Source organism: Colias philodice, chromosome 1 (genome assembly GCF_061535455.1).
Source record: "Colias philodice isolate Cphi_HAF_F1 chromosome 1, ilColPhil1 Martin Lab GWU primary, whole genome shotgun sequence".
Classification (NCBI taxonomy): domain Eukaryota; kingdom Metazoa; phylum Arthropoda; class Insecta; order Lepidoptera; family Pieridae; genus Colias; species Colias philodice.
In genome coordinates, this window is record NC_143086.1 from 15,011,652 (window position 1) to 15,033,708 (window position 22,057).

Here is a 22,057-nt window from a genome sequence, read left to right on the forward strand (position 1 = left end):
TTTATTGATTAAGGGCTGATTTTTCAATCCTTGGTTAAAACTTATTCGTCGAATAATGTATAAAACTACCATTTTAAAAACGTATTCTAATTGCCCGTATTTGACAGTTTACGTGACATTTTAATATTATCGTGTAATAATTTATTGGACGGATAAGTTTTATCCAAACATTGAATAATCGGCCCTAAACCTTTCTGAAATTTTACTTTAAAGGATATTTCTTCCATATTTCCTAACGCAATTATTCACACCGGAATTTTGAGATCAAACTAATTCCTCTAGTACTTTCTACGACTTACAACACAACATGGAATAATATTACGACTATATTGCAACCTTATTCGTATACAACACCACTACTAATAATTGTAAACGCGAAAGTTTGTAAGAAATAAATGTATATTTGTTTTCTTTTACACAAAAACAGAATGAGAACTATATGAAATTTGGTATAGATAGTCTGAATTAGCACATAGGCTACTTTTAACCGCTTTTACAAGCTTCTTGCTTATATTTTGAGGTTATAATGAAAGTTGTGGTGTATACAGTTTGTAGTGTCATTAGACCTGGTGTCAGCGACCAGCGAGGCTACGAATGCTTCTTGCTTCTTCAGCCGTTTGACGAGAGGCTCCCACGATCCATAGTTCAGTTCCATCAGTTGGACCGCCTTTCTCACTATTTTGTGCGTTTCAAGACACCAGTCCCTGAAATAATTATAAGAATGGCTTTTGTAGGGAAATGTTAAAGACACACGACAGTTTAAGGTCGTATAATACAATATATTAAAATTGTTTTAAATTGTACTCTGAAAATAAAAATACTAGAAGAGCATATTAAGTTTGTTGTAGATTTTTCTTACTTACAGACATATATAGGCAGATGCAAATTCGTAATAGTTATACAAAAGCACTTATAAAATATATAGAAAAGTTTATTTCAAGTAACTTTTGTCATCATAAATCGCAACACCTGCAAATATGTTCATAAGTTACATATTTACCTGTAGTCACTATGTCGAGGCGAGTGTATGATTCTTTCCAACATCACGTCGGAGAGTTTGCGTAGTTCATGCGCCACCTCAAATAAAGACGGTCTTATCACAAAACAATTTAAACACAGTCTATCTTTAAACCAGGAATCTGTCACTTTAAACAACAACACTATTAAATTGACAGAGAAAGGTTTAAAGTTAAACTGAGTTTAAATTATTTTGTGGAAATACCATTTATTTCGTCACTTCCTATATTAGTAATTATATTAATTATTTATTTATAAATTTATTATGGTATTCACACAGATGATAAATACTCAATGTATAGTTTACCTCAACACTGAAAGAACCAAACTGATACTCGAGACTTTGGATATTTTGTTTGATCAGCTCCACACTTTTGCTAAATTCACCTGTTGACAAAAATGTAATATATTTTAAAGCTAAAATATAATTGCAACGATTGTTTTACTGTATTTGACTTTTATTTACAATTGTGCTGTAAAAAAAAAAGTTCTTTCTCTCTTTTTTATTGTTAGCTCCATTTCTATTTAGTATTTAGTATAGAGCTTAGATATCTAAATATAAGGAGATCGGATAGGTCAATGAATTTCTAGGAAATCTTCGTGTCCACAAACCAACAAAAGCACACAATGCATTAACAAATAATAACAAGACACACATTCATTTTTAGTGTTTTATATGTGTCTTGTTGAGATTATGAAGAATAAAAAAAAAAAAAAATTATGCTGTCTTTCATTTATCATCCTATCATTTGCTACAATTCTGTTTAATAAAATAAAATTAAATGAAAAAAAAAATAAATACATTTATTATGGATACATAGAAAAGATACAAAAATTACACACATTATTCACTAAAAATTATGCAGGATATTGTTACGCAGAGGATTGGCCTATCTCTTTATATTTAGTTATCTATACAAAATAGAAATGCAAAAAACAGTTTGAAATGTATTTAGTGTAAAGTAAAATTTATGCAAAGTACTAGGTGAGAAGTGTGTGCGCTTAGTGTAAATGCGAAACGTATGCACGTATAGGTGTTGTGCGTGCGTGCGTGCGTGCGTATGGGTGCGTATGTGTATGTGTGTTTTTTTTTCTTGTTTTCTCTCTCTTCTCTTTTTACACGCTTTTTATTAGCTTCACCTGTATGTTTGTTTGTAACCGACTTCTTTGGGCGCGATTTTGACCCACTTTAAACGGCCAGATTTCGTTCAAACTTTGTAGATTTATTGAGGACCGATGACAATACACTAATTTGATAAAATTATTCCATTTTTCAATTTGCAAAAAGCGTGTTTATTAGTTTTTTAACTATTATTTTCTTGTGTGTGTGCGTGTGTGTGTGTGTCCCATTGGTTCCATACTCACCAACGTCCGCATAGATCCTAGCAAGTCTATCAGCCGCGACTCTCAGCGAGCCGTGGTGCCGGTGCCACACTTGCTGCTTGAGGCGGAACGACGCGTGCATCCTCTCACAGCGCTGTTCAGCGCTCGACGAGTTATCCGCTGAAAAATGTACATGCCATTTCAATATTTTTTAAGTTGTAGTCTGTTGAGGGTTATAAAGTATAAGTGTGAGAAAAAAAATAGTTTTTTTTTTACAAATTTCTAGTATCTAGCCTCATAGCCATCAAGCTTATGGGTTATAAATGTGCTGAAAATTCATATAAATCTCTAGCAAAACTAGTTGCTTAAAAATGTCCAGCCCTGGTCAACACAGTAAATCGTCGTTAGATCACCTTGCAGAGCGAGTTCTTCAGCGCGGTCGAGCAAAGCCAGCGCCTTCTCCGGATGGAAGGCGGCATGGCACTGCTGGCACTTGGCCGTTTTGCCCTGCCACGAGACCGGGCCCTTACACGACTGGCACGCGTATGCGCTGAACACCAACTGCATACGAATTATTATATCCATTTGTACTTGTTACAGGAATTATTGAAGTGAAACTTCTTTATCGGGGTTGGACAAAAATTTAGTGTAACATTTTTGCGTTACGCCGTATGCGTGACATTTTTGCGTTACGCCATACTATAAAGAAGTTTCACTTCTTACGTGTGTACTCTAGTACACGCATAAATTTTTTATTATTTTTATACACATTTGTACTTGTTAATATTCTAGATCTCTCTGACCACCACACTAAACCCTTACTGACAATAGCGTTTCTGTAATATTTCCTTTACTCTCATACTCACATCTTCTCTTAGCGATGGGCACGAGCAAGACTCATCGTGGCGTTAGACTTGCTCGAAGCAGTATTATGAACTCTCCTACACCTTTTGCTGTTTAGCCGGCTACTCACATACCTGCAGCAGGGGCAATATTGGAATTGCACCCTTAATTGGTTCCTTAATTGTGATGTGTATTCGCAAGCAGGAGCGATTTATAGAACAGCTAAAATTGCTTCGACCGCCGTACAACCGAGATTGTTCGAATATTGCCCCCGCGGCAGGTACATGAGGAGCCGGCTTTAACAGACCTTGCATATAGTAAATTATTTTTTGAAAAATAAGGTCATAAAGAAGTTTCACTTCTTAAGTGTGTACATTAGTACAAGCACACATTTTTTTATGTCAATAAAGTTTTTATTTATTTTTTTATTTTTATTTGAATGTCGACTAGTTTATTTCGACTGATTGTCCAGATAAACCCACTAGTTCCCCTAGCTATCCCCACTCACGCTGGTGTCCCGGTCGCGCGCCGCACACGCCGCGCACGCGCAGTGGAACATGTACTGCGCGCGCAGGGCGGCCCGCCGCGCGGCGGTCGGCTCGCGCGCGCGGTGCGGCCCGTAGCAGTTGAGCACGCCCGCGCCCGCCGCGAGCTCGCGCGACGCCACTATTATCAGCCGGTTCTTGTAGAACCTGGACAAATTCAATATACCTCTATGTAACAAAAATCATGTCCTATTTTACATATGTCACCGTGAGATAGTAAAAACCGTTGTATATACGACACGCTGTATATTTGTTACCCGCAAGAAATTGCAAACATTCAAAACATTGTAATCGCAACATTTTTCCGCATTTTTAAGCATTTTGACGTGACAACGTCTTAAATTAGGTTGCGACTGGGAGTCACTTATGAAAAAGTGTAACGCTCGGTAACGTTACGATGAGTCACCGAACGAGAGAGAGGCCCGCCGAATGCCTTGCGTCTCTCTCCCACTCAACTATGATCGAGCAAAAGCCCTTGTCACGTAAAATCTTCGCCCGTAAAACCGACTTTACAGGCAACCATTTTTTTTTATAAGATGTGGCCTAAGACGGTACGCGCTTCCCTTATCCCTAATAGGTACCCGTTCACTCTACGCTTGAAGCATTGTTTCCCTTAGAGTTAGACTATTATTCAAATTTGTCGTAATACAATGTAAAAGCGTCCATCAGGTGCACGCCAGTCAATGGAGCCCCGCTTCGCGGGTCTCCCTTGCCTTTACTAATTAAATGTAATTTTGGCGAGAAGTGTTTCGATAAAAAATTGATATTTAATATTTGTTCAATATAACTTTAAAAAAATGTTTTAAATAAAAAAAATCGAAAAAGATAAAAACAAAAAACCAATACCTTGGTTATTTTAACTTCTCACATAAATTTTGAAGTTTTGTGAAAAATAATGTCACCACGCAATGTATGTTATTTTTTTACTCAATGAGCAGTTTCACACTTTGAACGTAACCTATAAATATCATCAAGTACAAGTACCACTAAACAGTGCTTTTATTGCAAAACATAGAAAATACATCGAAAAAAGGCATAAAAATATCACGTTGTGTGTGTATGTTGAAATAAATAGTTTCTTTATTTACATACCTGTTAATAATATTAGGATCACAGGAATGATTCATCATGGCGGCCGACGGGTATATAGCTGTAGCGCGTCTCACTTCTCTCTCCGTGAAAGTGCGATCTACAGAAAAAGATAATAAATATATTTCTATATATAATATAACTATAAAAATGATGCTTAAAATATCTTGGACAGAACGTGTACGAAATACCACCGTGCTAGCTAGAATGCAAAAGACAACAGAGGTACTGACAACAATCAAGAAAAGAAAACTCGAATATTTCGGTCATGTGATGCGTAACAGCAAGAAGTATGAACTCCTTCAACTAATCATGCAGGGCAAAGTGGCAGGTAGAAGGAGACCTGGCCGCAGACGGATATCATGGCTCAGAAATCTTCGTCAGTGGTTTGGGAAGAGCACTAAATCATTGTTCAGAACAGCGGTTTCCAAAATTGAAATAGCCCTAATGATCGCCAACCTCCCAAAGGAGAAGGCACTTTAAGAAGAATATAACTATTAATTTCATTACATATATTATTAGTAACTAGCGGTTCGCCCCGGCTTCGCCCGTGGTACCTACATGTTTACGTTTTTTTTTTCATAAAAACTATCCTATCTCTCAAGTTGGATCGAACTGCACATGGTGTGCGAATTTTATTATTATCGGTTTAGTGGTTTAGGAGTCCATTGAGGACAAACATTGTGACACGAGATTTATATATATTAAGAATAAAGCAGTAACTAAGGGAAACTTGTATGGTCAAATTTATGCATTTATTAAAAAGTGGATATTTTATATTACAAACAGACATTCCTTTTTTTTAACACGCTTTTTTTCACTTCATATTTGTATGTAACTGATTCATTTAGAATCGATTTTTGACCAATTTTAAACAGACAGATTTAATTCAAACTTTCTACACGTATCAAGGATCGGTGACAATGCAATAATTGCATGATATTAAGCGTGTTTTTTTATTTATTTTTTTAAATACATAATATTATATTAATTGCGCGTTCACCGCGTGGGTCCGTTCCTGTTGGTCTTAGCATAATGATATATAGCCTTCCTCGATAAAAGGGCTATTTAACACCGAAAAAATTTTTCCACTCAGACCGATAGTTCCCGAGATCAGCGCATTCAAACAAACAAATTCATCACCTTTATAATATTATTAAGTATAGATTTACTCACCATTACCATCTTCGCTCGTAGTACTCAAACTTAAAGCTGCATGTCCATTGCACACCAGCTGGCCCAAACTCCTCAACACAATAGATGCCGCGAACAAACGTAGCTCCGACTCGTTCAGTATAAACGGCACCTTAGATGGAAAGCTCTCGAAGAATGTCGTGAACCTTTCTAGGTATAGCGTTAGCATTGTCGCTGTCTGCAAATGGAGAACTTTATTAAATTATTTAAAACTAGCTTTCCGCCCGCGGCTTCACCCGCTTTGTCTAAAACCTAATAAATTATATACTAAAACCTTCCTCGAGAACTATTCTATCTATTGAAAAAAACCGCATCAAAATCCGTTGCGTAGTATTAAAGATTTAAGCATACATAGGGACATAGGGACAGAGAAAGCGACTTTGTTTTATACTATGTAGTGATAAATAAAAATAATAAATGAATTATTCGAGGCAAAGAGTCAAAGTGCGGAAGATAAAGAGTGAATAATATATTTTAATAATTGCATGAATTTGACTATTTTATGCCCTTGTAATGTTTAGGTTGCTGAATATTTCGCCGAAGTTGATCCAACTATCAAATATTAGACAGGACAAATACATTTTCAACAAGTATTAAAATATTAGCTGCGATTCGCGGTTTCATCTGCGTGGCTCCGTTCATGTTGGTCTTAGCGTAATGATATATAGCCTATAGCCTTCCTTCATAAATGGGCTATCTAACACCGAAATAATTTTTCAAATCGGAGCAGTAGTTCCTGAGATTAGCGCGTTCAAACAAACAAACAATTTCTTCAGCTTTATAATATTAGTATAGATAAACCTCCAACTAACCAGAGCATATTGTATATAATCCGTGTTGTTCATCTTATCGAAGTTGGTGATCAAATTGAACATCCTGTAGAAGTTTGGCTGGTCGCTCTTGTATATCTGTATGTTGCACACACGCCCGTAACCCTTGAACAATTCTGATGCGGTTGTCAAGTTCGGTAAGCGTTGGGGTGGAGAGGGGAAGCCGTTGTACGCGCTTATTAGTAACACCCTGTATAAAAAATAACATTTTAAAATTAAAAAGTAAGTAAACAAAAATTAAAATAACGGTAGAACAATGGGAGACATAGATAAGTTAAACAGCTTTTTAATTTTCAATTACAAAGTGGTCCTATTTTCTTTTTTGTATTCACCTAATATATGAATAGAGTAAGATAATTCTTCTCAAACATAAGTCTAACCGCGAGCTGTTAAACAAACAAATTTCTAACTGGTTGATTGATTGATTGTTAATCCTCACCTCAGAGCCAAATGCGCGATCCCGATAGTTGGGAACAGATCGCTCTGCGACCCAACACACTCGTATCTATGGAAGATGGCGTATGCTTTCGATCTACATTCCTCGCTGCAATACACACTGCGAGAACACCTGCTGCATCTGAAAGATATTACCACAGGGAACAGATAAGAAAGTGAAGTCCCAGGCCCCTAGTGGGGTAAGGGGCAGATTATTTATATGTACATCTGTTTCACTGATCGATTTGCTTTGGGACAAGTAGGTGATCAGCCTTCTGTGTCTTCTTTTCTTCTGAGTGATTTTTCTTCGTTTCTACCAGGAACCGAACCCAGGACCCTTCGGTTCTACGCTCTCGCGTCAACCACTGTACCAAGGAGGTGGTGGAACAGGTAAGAACAGTATGGAAACTACATACAAAACGTTCAAAACAACTCACTTATACAAACGTCTCGATTCATCCTCTTAGGAGTCTCGTCGATGCGTATATACGTAGGTACATGAGTCGTTCCGAATGTTTTGTAGGGAGTTTCCATAGCTGCTATATTATTTTCTTTTTTTATTTCTATAAAAGAATTATGTATATGTTTGATCTACATATTATGTAAGATCAAACATCTACATAATATGGTAACACATCAGCAGAAATGTGTAACAAAATGAACGCAAAGCAAAATAACACTAAACAGCCACACCAGAGGGTTCAAGTACGGCTGGCAGAACATGTCGCAGCAATGCACACCAAAATCGACAAAAGAAAAAGCGCTCTAAACACTTATGACAAAGGGTAGACATCCGCCTGGCAGCACATCTCGCAGAGATTTACATTAAAGTAAAACGGCTCTAAATACTTATTGCAGTGGGTTGATATTCCCATAGCAACGTATGTCATACAAATATACTTCAAAGTAAACTAGCTCTAAATACTAACGGGAGAGGGTTGATGTCCGGCTGGCAGCACATCTCGCACACGGGCTCCTCGGAGGGCAGAGTCACCCACGCGTAGGGCTCCTCCGAGAATAGCACGTCACCCCGTTTTAGTGCCTCTTTGGCTACCACGTGCCTCCCCACTGTGTCGCTACGACTGAAAATTATAATACTCAATGTAAAAAAAAATTAAAGGAGAATGGGCATTTTACTATGGAAGTTGGGCCTGAACCCTTGAGTTGGACCAATACACATGAGATATTGTTTTTTATTAGATCATAACACATACATAACGGGAAAAATATATATAAAAAAATAATCAACCGGGTTTTTGTACAGTCACATCAAGTTTTATTTCTTTGTGTATAATATTTTTTGCAATAAATAACTCTTATAAGACAATGACAATATCTTTATGTTACTCCAATTCACTTTCACTTACAAATACGTACTAATCTTAAGCCTTCTAATAGCCGAAATACACTAATATTATGTTTTGTAACAGGTACCTAGATACCGTGTTTATTATAATTCAACGTAGTTAGACGTTTTTGTGGTTAAACTCAGTCACTCCAGTGACATTTAGATTTATATTTACTTCACTCGAATTAAAAACACCGTTTTGTGCGCAAAATAATAGCCTAATAAATAAAACTTTTTGCCTTGACTGTACAAGAACCCGGTTGATTTATTTTATTATTTTATTTTTTTCGTAAGGTATGTGTAATGATCTATCACAAAAACAATATTTCGTGTGTATTGGTCTTAGCCCAAGTTTCAGGCCCAATTTGCCCATTCTCCTTTAAATGCATTTTTTTTTTGATTTACCTGTGTACTTTATAGGGAAGTTATGCTTCCAAAGGATTAAATGCTTTAAAAATATTGTAATAAGTAAAACATTTGATAGTATTGCTATTTGCATTGCAAAATTCGTTCAGTCGTTTTCGAGTGCTCGAGTAACACACATACATCCAAGACAATATTCGCGTTTATAATATTAGTGCAATTATACCGCAGCTCAATAGCATTGGAGGCAGCGTTGAACTCAGGGTTCAGCCCTTGGTAACACTCGGGCAGCACCACCGTATCATCTTCATCCTCATTCCCTTCTATAGCGAGTAACTTCCTCTCTAACATCTTCACGTGACGCTCAAACTCGGCTACCAAAATAGATATAACATTTATTATAAATGAAGTAGGCCGTAATATAATAAAAGCTTAATATTAAGAAAAGGGTTTTACTACAACAATTTTATGGGATTAGAAACCTTATTAGAGAATAGTGATTTCACAACTATGTATATATTTGTGTGACAAACGATTGGAGCGGGTTCCTGTTCCAACGTTTAATACTGCGTTCGGTAGTAGAAGTTCAGAGTTCTTTACTCCTAAGATATATAATGGCTTATTTGGTAATAACGTAAAAGTAGTTAAAAAATATTCGAATCATAAATTTAAAAAAGAACTATTAATTATTCTTAACAAGTTAGATTACGAAGCCACAGAGAATCTATTACGGTCGTATATTTAATAAAAAATATTATTTTATTACACACATACACACACAAACACACACACACCCACACACAAACACACACACACACACACACACACACAAACTTTCATGCATGCAATCTTTTTTTTCTTTGTTTAAATTGTAATTTAATTATATTTTAAGTTGAAAAAGGCAATCTACAAAAATTGTGAAGGGATTCTAAAGCCTGTAACACAGTTTCCAACTAACACAGGCTTTAGTTTCCCCAAATTTTAAATGTATTATTTTACTTTTTCAATAAAGATATTCTTATTCTTATTCTTATTCTTATTTATGTCGCATAGCCAGATTGTATCTAAACTGCGCTCCGCGGTTTCACCTGCGTGGCTCCGCTCCTGTTGGTCTCAGCGTGATGATATGTACATATAGCCTTCCTTGATGAATGGGCGGCTATCTAACACCGAAATAATTTTTCAAATCAGACCAGAAGTTTCTAAGATTAGCGCATTCAAACAAACAAACAAACTCTTCAGCTTTATAATATTAGTATAGATATAATATGTATATATTGAGCTTATACTACTGGAGGTACTTTACAGACCTATCTGTGAAGTTGATAGTTTAAGTGAATGTGCATGTTCTGAGGCGTCATTGATGGACCCTTGGGCCTCCGTTCGTTGGCGAAGTTCGATGTAGCAATCAGCTCGACGTAACAGAAGCTTATGCAGGAGTTCCCTCTTGTACCCATTCTTGATTGATAGTTTTATGTCTGAGAGGCACTCCTGCGAATGTTACGTCATTTGTTTTAGGGCCGATTTTTCAATGCTTGGATAAAACATAACCGTCCAATAAAGTATTACACGATAATATTAAAATGTCACGTAAACTGTCAAATACATTCAATAGGCTATTTGACAAGGTTTTGAAAACTGTCTCAAATTATTAAGATACGTTTATAGAGCACACAAAACACATGTTTCTTAATTTTTTGTAGTTATTCATTGAGAAAATGGAAAATAAAAACATGATATTCAAATACGCCGCCAAAACACAATTTTGAAGAATATGGCGTCTCGCGATCATGGTGACGTCACAGCGGCGTAAACATCAACTTGCTCCTAGTACTTATTGTTCGTTTTTGTTTTAATTATAGTATAATTAAGTTAATCTGTTTAAAAACCAGAAAATGAGTTCTTATAGGTGGTGTGTAGTTCCTGGATGCAGAAATACAACTATTAAAACCCCTGACAAACTATTTATATGTGCTCCAAAAGATATAAAAATGCGTAGAAAGTGGTTGCAGTTAGCTCTCAGAAATCCAAGTGATATTAGATATATCAATTAAAACAGTTATATTTTTTTGTGAAGACCACTTCGATGTAAGTATGGTGTTGAATTATACCTAGTAGACAGTTTATTTTATTTGCAATACATAGTATAAATCGTCTCATTACTTACCTGCTTGAGGTAAGATAATGATATATATAAATTGATGATGACGTGTTTGTATTGATATTGAAAATAATCAATACACACACGTCAATCCTATAAACTTATGGCTGAAATGAAAAATAAAGGACTTAATCTAAAAAATATACTTCATAATTATTGTGCTATTGTGATTCATGTTTGTAGGTACAATTAACTAAAAAGGTAATGAATGACGATTGAAATATTAACTTACGTAGCTGTTTTCACATTTCTCAATTGAGGAGCGTAAAAATCTTGGTTGTTTTTAAAGAACATGCCAACCATTATAGCACAGTATTACAATATTATTTCCTAATTATAGCGTCCACTTTAGGTAGATTTCTACTGTCTGCTTTTTCGAAATTAGGTTCCATGACAAACAAAAATAACACATAAAGAACAAAACTGATTACAGACACCTTGAATCACAAGAAATAAGTTATACAAGAAACAAAACCAAAAGCGAAATTCAGAAACGACGTGAGTAAACGTTGGGATCACTTGTTATTTACGCCGCTGTGACGTCATGGCAGATGCAGCCAATCATGGATGTTTTCGGTCACGTGGTCATTTTAAAAAATATGATGTTTTTTCTCGACGATTTATAAATAAATAAGTTATTATTTATATCATTTATTAATTTAAATCGCTTCAAAAACCTTATATATATATGGATTACACAAAAAAGTAATTTATTTTTTATACTGTCAAATAGCCTATTAGAATATGTTTTTAAAATGGTCGTTTTATACATTATTTGACGAATAAGTTTTATCCAAGCATTGAAAAATCGGCCCTTAATGTATTATATGTAATGGTTGATTTACATCAGGCGAAAGAAAGCTCATTCTATCACCACTATAGAGCATTGTTTGGTTGTTCTTAGTGCATTCGAAAATATTTTAAGCAATGTTCTAATACTGAACAATACTGAATACAAGTTTTTGTTTACACTATAACATCAATTGCTCTAGTTTTACCTCTCTGTTTGTTTGATGTAAATCCACCGTTATATACAATACAAATAATAATTAAAGTTTGCGAATTACTTCATGGAAAATGGAAATACAAAAAGTGCACATGTGCTATTAGTGCACATTTTCAATATTTATTGTTTTTCCACACATAAAACTTCTTTAGTACATTAAAATGCTCTATACATGATGAACCCATGATGAAACCATATAAATAAATCACCTTAAATCTTTTTAGCCGTAACAGTGCGGCCGATCTATTCGCAAGTGCCAAAGCATATTCTGTTTCGTTTTGCTTAGCATATATAACACTTTTTGAGTAACATTGGTAGCTTTCTTCGATGAGATTTGCGTGATATTTGTCGTTGCCTTTCTGCCTCCAGAGCAATGACACCTGGTTACATTTTAAAGCTGTATCACTGTCACTGGTTTTCCTCGCATAGCTTAAATTCATTTGCTGCAACCACTGAGATAGGATTTTCCTGTTGAATGTATTTTTATTTAGTTAATGTTTATTAATAGTGTGTATTATTTTTAATGTTATTTAGAAATTATTTTTTTATTTTAGGTACTTAATCACTGTCATGTTATCAACAGATCTGTATGAAAAAAGCGGCCGCATGAATAAGTGCATTAGAAGAGGGGAATGGGGTCAAAAATCTTCAACAATTGCGTTATGCTTGGGTGTGAGGGTGTAATACTTGAATGCTCCCATGCATGGAATTTAAATCTAAAAAATTATTGTAATGGGTTTCAATTTGATTTGAAGTTATCTATTATGCTTTATTTCAAAATTTAAAAATGTACTTATGTGTCACAGGGATAATAAGCACATATAAATACTATAAATCAAGACATCTATTTTGGTTGATTTTATTTTTTAGAAATCGTGGTATTTTATAGTAAAACTTAGCATCTACAACTTAGTATGTGCTATTGCTATGTTCATTTAGCAAAACAATACTATAATATTCCTTAGACAATAATATTTTATTTTAGAGTCTAGCCTTACAGTTGTCAGATTAAGCATTGTGGTTAGGGAGCCAGGTGCAAATTTGGTTAACTATTTCCTCTCAAGAGATAATTCGTCAGACGCATGAGAGTATAGTATTATAAAGCCTCGTGAACGTCAGCTGGCGCTCGGTTGGGGGGGTGAGCGGTTGTAGCCTCCCACGCACATAGGAAAAAAAATACATTCATTCATTCATTTCCTCTCAGCTAAAAATTTGTCAAATTGTAGCTAACCCAATATCTCAACGAAAAAAAATAGTCAGCTGGTTACAACATGGTGTATTATACGTCAGCTGGTGTCTCGAACATGAAAGTTAAATTTAAAGAAAAAATTATTTTCCGTTATTTCCTCTCAAACAAAAATTTACCTGATGATAGCTTATATGTAACTGTGGATAAATATATATGTCAGCTGGCTGTATCTTGGTGGAAAAACCGTCAGCTGATACGGGAGGCTACAACCGCTCTTCCCCCCAACCGAGCTCCAGCTGACGTTCACGAGGCTTCATAATACTATACTTTGATGCATTTTACTAATTACCGCTTGAGAGGAACTTGGTCATAAAATCTGCTGCTGGCTCCCGGACCATTGTTAAACTTTATTTGCACAATTGTAATAAATCAGAAACTATATGTGCAAATAAACCTTATTTATAATTTAACCACGTAGGTAATTGCATTTACAAATTAATTCACAACTATAAACTACTATCAGATTTGTGTGAAAATTAATACTTTTATACTTACTTAACACCTTCATTGTTGTAGTAATAATTCATAGTATCGATTTCATTTTCTGTAGTTCTATCGATTTTTTTCTCTTCTGACGATAACAACAACAACAAAATTTCCCATTGCTTTGAACAATCCGCAGGTAAACTAGGGCTACTCATAATAATATATAAAATATATTATTTTTCAACGTTGAAAGCTTGTTTTGTGTCTACTAGTAATTTATTTTTTTTATGAATTTGCGAAAAATATTAACACTATTTTGAAACTTCTTAAATCCTAATAAACCGATGACGAACTCGATGTCAATATAGAAATTAGAACGAAACCTAAACTTGATATAAAATAGTATTTATTTGTCTACATTGCAACTTTGTTAAATAACAAAATAATGTTTTCAGCTAAAATTTCGCAGGAGGTTAGAATTATACATGTAAGTTGAAGTAATCAATAAACATAACCAGATTCAATCTTTTTGAGAGACACTTTGTTTTGGTCGCATTATAACTACATTTGACGGGAACGTTCCATTTCCCGTATTAGTGTAAAATCTATGGTTCCATTACAATAAATATTTTTGAAGCAAATTGCGCGTTTTATATTTTGAATAATAAATAATAATCAGGTTTTTGGCTGTAGCATTTATCAAAATATTGTTCTATTTTTTGTATTTTTATAAATATTAGGCAACTGGTTTAATGTTCTACGTAAGTGTTATCGTTATCTGTGGATTACCGGTTGCCCGGGTTGGCGCCAAAATTATTTGTAAAAGAGTGAAAAAAAAAGGAATAATCTCGGAGCAATTAACAAGCCATTTCTCCGAGGGAATAATAATTAGTATGAAAATCCGAAATCGCTATCATGGACTAAATGCGGTCTGCGTGTTCAGTGCAGTGTTTTTTGAGAAAATAATGAAGTGAGAACGTCTGAAGCAAAAAGTTAAAAGTAGAACATCCTCTTCAGAATGACCTTCATCGAGCCGAATAAAGGTATTATTTCAAATTAAATATTATGTTAATAAATTTATTGTAAATGCCATGCAAATGCTTATACGATTACAAGCAAGAAAAGGCATCTCGTTCGAAGGGGGTTAGAACTAGGGTTGCCAACACTTCATCATCAAAATATAGTATTTTCCAAAATAAGGTGTAAAAAATATAGTACATTTAAAAAAATATAGTATTTTATGGGAAAACAAAAAAAAATAGATAAATATATTGTATTTTTTAATTGAAACTTTTATTACATCGTCTCAAACTTTTTGGTCTGTGTAGCGCATGTCGCGTGTACCGTCACGCGACATGCGCTACACAAAGCAGTGTTCGGAACCGTTGGAACAGTTTCACTTTTACCGTGGTTTCATAAAACCAGACAACATTTTTTTTTTATAAAAACTATATTTTTTGCACTTCTCGCACTGTGTAACAGCTTTTTGTTTAAAATAAAAGTGTCATATGCTATTTAACACATTCAATTTTTAGATTAATATCATTAATATAAATCAAAAGCTCATTTTTTATCAATGATACACTACTTCTGTTTCTTTCTTCTCGCCACTGGTATACAGAGTTACCGGGAAAGTCGTACAGAATATTGCAGGACGTTATTATTCAGGTCATTTCTGATCAAATTGGTCCCATAATATGGTATCCGAAACTTAACCGTTATGGAGATATTGAATTTTAAAGATATTTAATAAAAATACTATTTCTTTTGGCTTTTCTATCGATTTTTTTCGATTGGAGCTACTAGGGCTCGGTTTTTTATGTTTCCAATTAGAAGACATGCCAATTAATAAAAATGATCAATAAAAACTGAACCTATTACTAACAGCTTCAATATAAATTTAATAATAAAATTAATTCAATATCTCCATAACGGTTAAGTTTCGGATACCATATTATGGGACCAATTCGATCAGAAATGACCTGAATAATAACGTCCTTCAATATTCTATACGACTTTCCCGGTAACTCTGTATATGCGCAATAGGTTATATGACTTAGCCATCATATGAATTAAAAGGCGCGTTCTTATTTTTTTTTAAATGAAGGATTTGTTTGTTACATTTGTCGGTGTTGAAAATATAGTATTTTTGCGTACTATATATGTTTTCAACAGTATATAGTACGCAGACCCGAAATATAGTACAATACTATATATTATAGTACGGTTGGCAACCCTAGTTAGAACCCCCAAAATTCTTAGTACTCGCCAAATTGGACAATGTTCATAAACTTTGCAAAAAAGAAAAAGAAAAACAATTGTCTGGCCATAATAATATTCGCATATAAAGTAAAAGACTTTCATATTTTGTTATAATAATATAACGTGTAGGTACATTGTACAATAAGTAATAATAATTATCCACTGTATTGCAATACCTGCGCAAGGTTGCAAATATGTATGTTTGTATGTGTGATTTGATTTGATTTGAATTGTGTATTGTGCAAACGACTCAACATATTTTATATATTAAACCTATATACCTAAGTACCTAAATAGATTATTATTATACCTATTGATTATTTTTCGTGATACGTAATGTCGTTGATAATCTAGATTCTAGATTATTAACTTATCCTTCACCCTTTAAACTTTTTGGAGAAGTACGGTAATTAGTTTTCACCAACACCTGATTCGGCGAGCCAGAATCCAGAACAATTAAAAACCTGATCACACATTTTAAGCATTCAAGTTGTTCTTCTTGTACTTGGTTAATAGGCTGGTAAATAAGCTTTCACAGCTATCAGCCCATGCCCATAGAAATTAGAACCATTGTGTTTATGGACCTAAGCCATGCCTTAGCAGTTGGCAACTAGGCTACCTTAAATTGACGATATTAAATAACTAGCTACATTCCATACGTTCTCGTCAAATATTTATTTGCAGAATGAAAATATGCTTTGTTCTTTAGCTTTAGGGTTTGGTATGGCGTGAAGGCTGGTGAGGACAATATAGATTATCTGTGACGAACCATTTTCGTGTTGATTATGGCCAGTGACACGTGTATGTATCCTTTCACGATGCGCAGGAATGTTAAGAGCATGCGTCTGTATAAATGGGTTAGTTAATGGGGCGATTACACCTAACGAGTACAGTGGCGAGTCAGTAAATAAGCTCTCGGCCGAGAGAGTTGCCGAACCGAGTTGGTGTTTACACGCATTTACACTAGTGGCGAGTCAGTTCAGTTTTAATCACGACGCGACGTCTGCAATGGATCGAAAAAAACAAAGAATTTAAACGGGTTTTAAATCGGCTGTTACCAAATATTATTAACGAATTGTGGGATTTATTAGAAGAGGAAGATCAACGAATTTGGACCAGACAATGGATTTTAAGGTGAAATGCCCTTGGAGCAACAAATAGCCTTTTTAATGAATTGCAGTTAGGTTCACACTTTGATTAGTGTGAGTGCAGGTGATTAGTGCGAGTGCAGGTGTGTAGTGCGAGTAGTGTCCAATTGACTGCGAGTGCAGGTGATTAGTGCGAGTGCAGGTGTGTAGTGCGAGTAGTGTCCAATTGACTGCGAGTGCAGGTGATTAGTGCGAGTGCAGGCACGCTGCGAGTGAGGGGGAAGGGAGGGCGCGCGGGACGTGGCTACTCGCAGTCCACTCGCAAAAAAATAGAACACGCTTCTATTCACTTTACTACACAGCCTACTAAACACTCGCACTAAACAGTCGCTGTCCACACGTAGTACTACTCATCACCTGCACTCGCACTAATCAAAGTGTGAACCAGCCATAGAACCATTCGTTATTAGCGGCCATTTTAATTGAGATTTTGATAAATTGTTTGAAAAAATACACAAACACGTACACTGCTTGATGACGAATAACGAACGAGTGGCGAGTGGCCGAGTGACAAGCGAGTGCGTGTTTATACGTGCCGAGCGGGATAGCGAGTCGCTGCGGGGGCAGAAGAATGAAGCGGGGAGGTGGGTACTCGGCCTAGTAAACAAATTGGGATTCTAGTGACTCTCTCGCCGCTCTTCTCGGCCGAGCACTCGTTAAAGTGTTTATACCAACAGAGCACTTGGCCGAGGACACTGACTCGCCACTGTACTCGTTAGGTGTAATCGCCCCATTAGGGGTGGTTTGGTATATGTTGGTGAAAAAAAAAAACTAAAGGATTTGGTTCAGGCTTAGGGTCTTATTATTGGTTAAAAAAATCTGTAGTTCTTACGTTATTGCGCCCTATAAAAACAAAAAGTATGCAATACAATAAATATTAGTAATGTTCCTAGGTATCGCATACATTTAGTTAGGACTGGAAAGGGTAAGGAGATTTTTGCCGCGGACTTTTTACCGCGGTGAATTAACGTTTCATATCCATAAAAAATATTTTGGCCTCGAAGCCCGCGAGTCGCGGGCGAAGCTGCGGTGCTGCTAAAAGCTAGCATAAAATAAAATTGATACACCCACATACACTAATTCCAATATAATTTTACATAGTAAAAAACATTTATATTCGAAAAAAGAAAACAGTATTTTCCCTCCCTGAACCTTACAAAATATTTTACATTAGACTAAAATAGATGGCGTTAAATCTGTGTAAATCGCTGTAAGGTCAAAGGTAACAATGTTTTGTGTACGAAATAATTTACATGAGGCAACTCTAGAGGGCACATGTTGAAATGAGATGCCTCGTAAATCCCGCCAATGTTATTTTTTTCCAAAAATATATAACTGCCGTGTGCGAGCACTGGGATTGGCACTGACACTATACTGTCTGGCATTAAGAAGGCACACTTTATTCAATTTTTGAGGAATGTCGTACATGAGCAATCATGTACGGTTCCATTTAAGGCATATATTGATAATATGACGAGGGACTGACGACGAATACTAGCTCAATGACTGTTAATTAGAGCGCAAATTAATTTACAATGTAGAGTAATATTTTAAAAATAAGTATATTTACACCCATAGAGTTTAATTATTTCAATTTCAGCACAATACAATACATTATACATACGTCGGCAAAATCTAAAGATATTATGATAAGAACAATATTTAAAAATTTAAGACTAGCTTTCCACCAGCGGCTTCGCCCGCGTAGTCAAAGGAAAACCCGCATATTTTCCGTTCCCGTAGAACATACGGGATAAATCGAATCCTATGACCTTTCACCTTTTGAATTAAATCCATTCAATATTTTTTGAGTTTAGCCCAGACATAATACAGGCAAACAGACAAAAATTCAAATTTTTTTATTTTGGCTTTGATAATCGAATACATTCGATTATCAAAGCTCACGCGGCACGCCCCAAGTATTCTTTAAAAAAATATCCCCTGCACAGTTTTGATTCCCTGCAATTTTATTTTATGTATAGATTAGGTCGCACAATATACACTTTAGCTACACGACTAGCCTTTAATCTACATTAGATATCTAGATTAAAGGCTAGTCGAATTAATAAAAAAAAAAAAGATTTTATGCTATTTCATTGATTTGTTTGCAAATTCAACCTTCTACTAAAGCATACATTAATAAACGCTAAGTAATTTTAACAACTAGGTTCGGTACCTACCATATCCGATCCCTTTGAATCTAAATCAGAGACCACAAAAACTTTGCTTCTCACGATATTATAATATACATGCATCTTAAATTTATGTCTGTTTTATGTAATGTAATAAGAGTAATATACATAATCTCAATAATATTTAGGTAAGTATATAAAACGCAAAGGACTGGCTGAGTGACTGAAATATCAACGTACTTTCAGTTGATTCTATCACGAAACAGATTTCTTCATATTTAAGCTTATTTTTTAACCACTTAAGTTCATCGTGTCCATCTGTTTTTAATTCAAACCTAAACTAGGTACACTAAAATTAATGAATATTAGTAGTATATTAGGTATGCCTTCAACTATTTATTTATTTTATTTATAAAACACACAACAATAAATACACATAACATTATATAGGAAGACATTATTTAATTATGTAATTGTATCTAATATATTTATCAATTATAGGTGTAGAAAAAATTAATTAACATAAGTACTACATTTTTTACACGCTACTGGAAAAACTGAGAATAATTTTATACGATGTTGATTTATGTCACTACTAGCTTTCCACCCGCAGCTTCGCCCGCGCAGTCAAAGAAAAACCCGCATAGCTCCCATTCCCGTGGGATTTCCGGGATAAAACCTATCCTATTTCCCGGGGTAAAAAGTAGCCTATGTCCTTTTTCGGGTATCAAAATATCTCTATACCAAATTTCATGCAAATTGGTTCAGTAGTTAAGGCGTGATTGAGTAACAGACAGACAGACAGAGTTACTTTCGCATTTATAATATTTAGTATAGTATGGATTATTCTTTACTCTATAGTTATGAACTATATATAAATGTAACGCACTTTCGCAATACATATATATAAATAAGAAAGCTAAACTTATTATTTATCCCATAACAAAAATAATATACATTTATTTAAATAATTTTTCATGTATTAGAATTATTATTTGCTTTTTAAATTCTCTGTGAACCAACTAACTTTCTCGCAAATATGAATAATTATTGTTATTCTTGTTCTGCTATACTTTTATATGTATTTTGTACATAAGTTTTATGTCAGAGATAACCTGCTTAATTAATTGAAAACTTCCAAATTACTCAAATCGTAATAGTTGCGTCCCTACAGCCTATACTAGCTTTCAAAGAAAAACCCGCATAGTTCCCGTTCCCGTGGGATTTCCGGGGTAAAACTATGTCCTTCATTAGGTATCTAGCTTAGCTTAGCATGTAGGTAGCTATCGGTACCAAATTTGAAAGTAAATCCATGTAGTAGTTTTTGTGTTTATCCCGGACATACAAAAGCAGTTTTGATTTTCCTACCATTTTATTATACCTATGTATAGATTAGTGTAAGTAGTATGTACATAATAATCCAAATCCATCGCTTATCTTGTATATTATAATTCGTCTTAGTCTTAGAATATTACAGACTATTCTCTACTACTACTATCTAGATCATTTTAAGTTCTTGACCTAGGCATGTTATCGTTATGGCACAAATATATACCTTGAAAGTCATCTTTAAATATTCGCATTTTTAGGATTGGCACAGAATACTTAATACATAGTAGCTAATGCTAGTATGGGAACGAAAAATATCAAAAGCTACGATGAAGCGTGCACACATTTTTTAAATCGTACCTAAATACGGATACGAGCCACCTTTTTTTCGGTCGCTCTTTGAAGTCACATAATAATACTAGTGACTATAGTGTCTATTTCTCTACAGGAAATCGACACCTAAAATTAATCCATCCACTTTTACTCCATGACTCTTTGTTAAAGTTATTTGTGGGGCATTCGTATCATTTTTGGTTCTGTGAGACCATTATCGGCGGTTTCTATGGCGGCCTCAATGTTTCGTATAAGGCCGGAATTTCACTATTATTTCGTGATATTTATCGCATGACGTTTCTATATATTTTAATTATTCTATATCATAAATAACACATGAAAATACTTATATATACTTACTACTTAAAAAATACATACAATCCATTTAAAACATCACTAATTAAAAATATCTTTTATTTTTCATTGAAAAGAGTTCAACGGGTGTGTATTACTGTAAAGTTTTTTGAATATAACTTTACAATTGACTTATTCTAAAATAATATAATGCAATGAGTTACTTTAATTGACATTAACAAATAAAGGAATAAATGCGGGTGAGTGCTAATTTATTAGAATTTTATTCTAGTGACGATATTATGACTGCGTTCGTTCGGAAAATGAAAAATGAAACCAATTCAAAGTTTTGTACGAAGATCTATTGCTTATTATTTTATTAATTAAGAAATTGGATAAAATTATTTTAACACGCAAGTAATATTATATAAGCACTACTTTAAACATATAATTATAAAAAGAATTATTATTTAATAACTACTTACGAGAAATACAGATACCTAACGATTTGGACACAGACGAAATTTATAAAAAGGTAAGTTCATAGGATCAATATTCAGAATTATCTTTTATTTTCTATTTATTATTATTTTTTCATTATTTACGTTTTAAAGCATGAACAAATATTTACATTTAACTTAATACTCTGTACATGTTTAAACGACACGCATAATTACAATCATAAAATATAATTAATGTATTCACCCACTGGCCCAATAGCCAGATATAT

The 22,057-nt window shown here is 34.5% G+C and overlaps 1 protein-coding gene and 1 long non-coding RNA gene across 2 annotated transcripts in view; both read right to left on the reverse strand.

Annotated features, from left to right (window-relative positions):
- LOC149491498 (uncharacterized) overlaps nucleotides 1–22,057 on the reverse strand; it is a 151,459-nt gene that overhangs the window by 100,643 nt on the left and 28,759 nt on the right. The gene's annotated exons all lie outside the window — the stretch shown is intronic.
- Nucleotides 501–14,295, reverse strand: LOC149491503 (protein-lysine N-methyltransferase SMYD4-like). The gene is made up of 15 exons (XM_089697500.1): nucleotides 13,899–14,295; nucleotides 12,364–12,622; nucleotides 10,298–10,478; nucleotides 9,214–9,361; nucleotides 8,206–8,358; nucleotides 7,281–7,418; nucleotides 6,824–7,031; nucleotides 5,994–6,189; nucleotides 4,821–4,917; nucleotides 3,692–3,875; nucleotides 2,754–2,901; nucleotides 2,383–2,520; nucleotides 1,325–1,404; nucleotides 1,001–1,077; nucleotides 501–704 (listed from the first exon to the last, which is right to left on the reverse strand). Exons 1-15 carry the CDS (start codon nucleotides 14,042–14,044, stop codon nucleotides 509–511), a joined length of 2,349 nt encoding a protein of 782 aa, XP_089553626.1. The 5' UTR covers nucleotides 14,045–14,295; the 3' UTR covers nucleotides 501–508.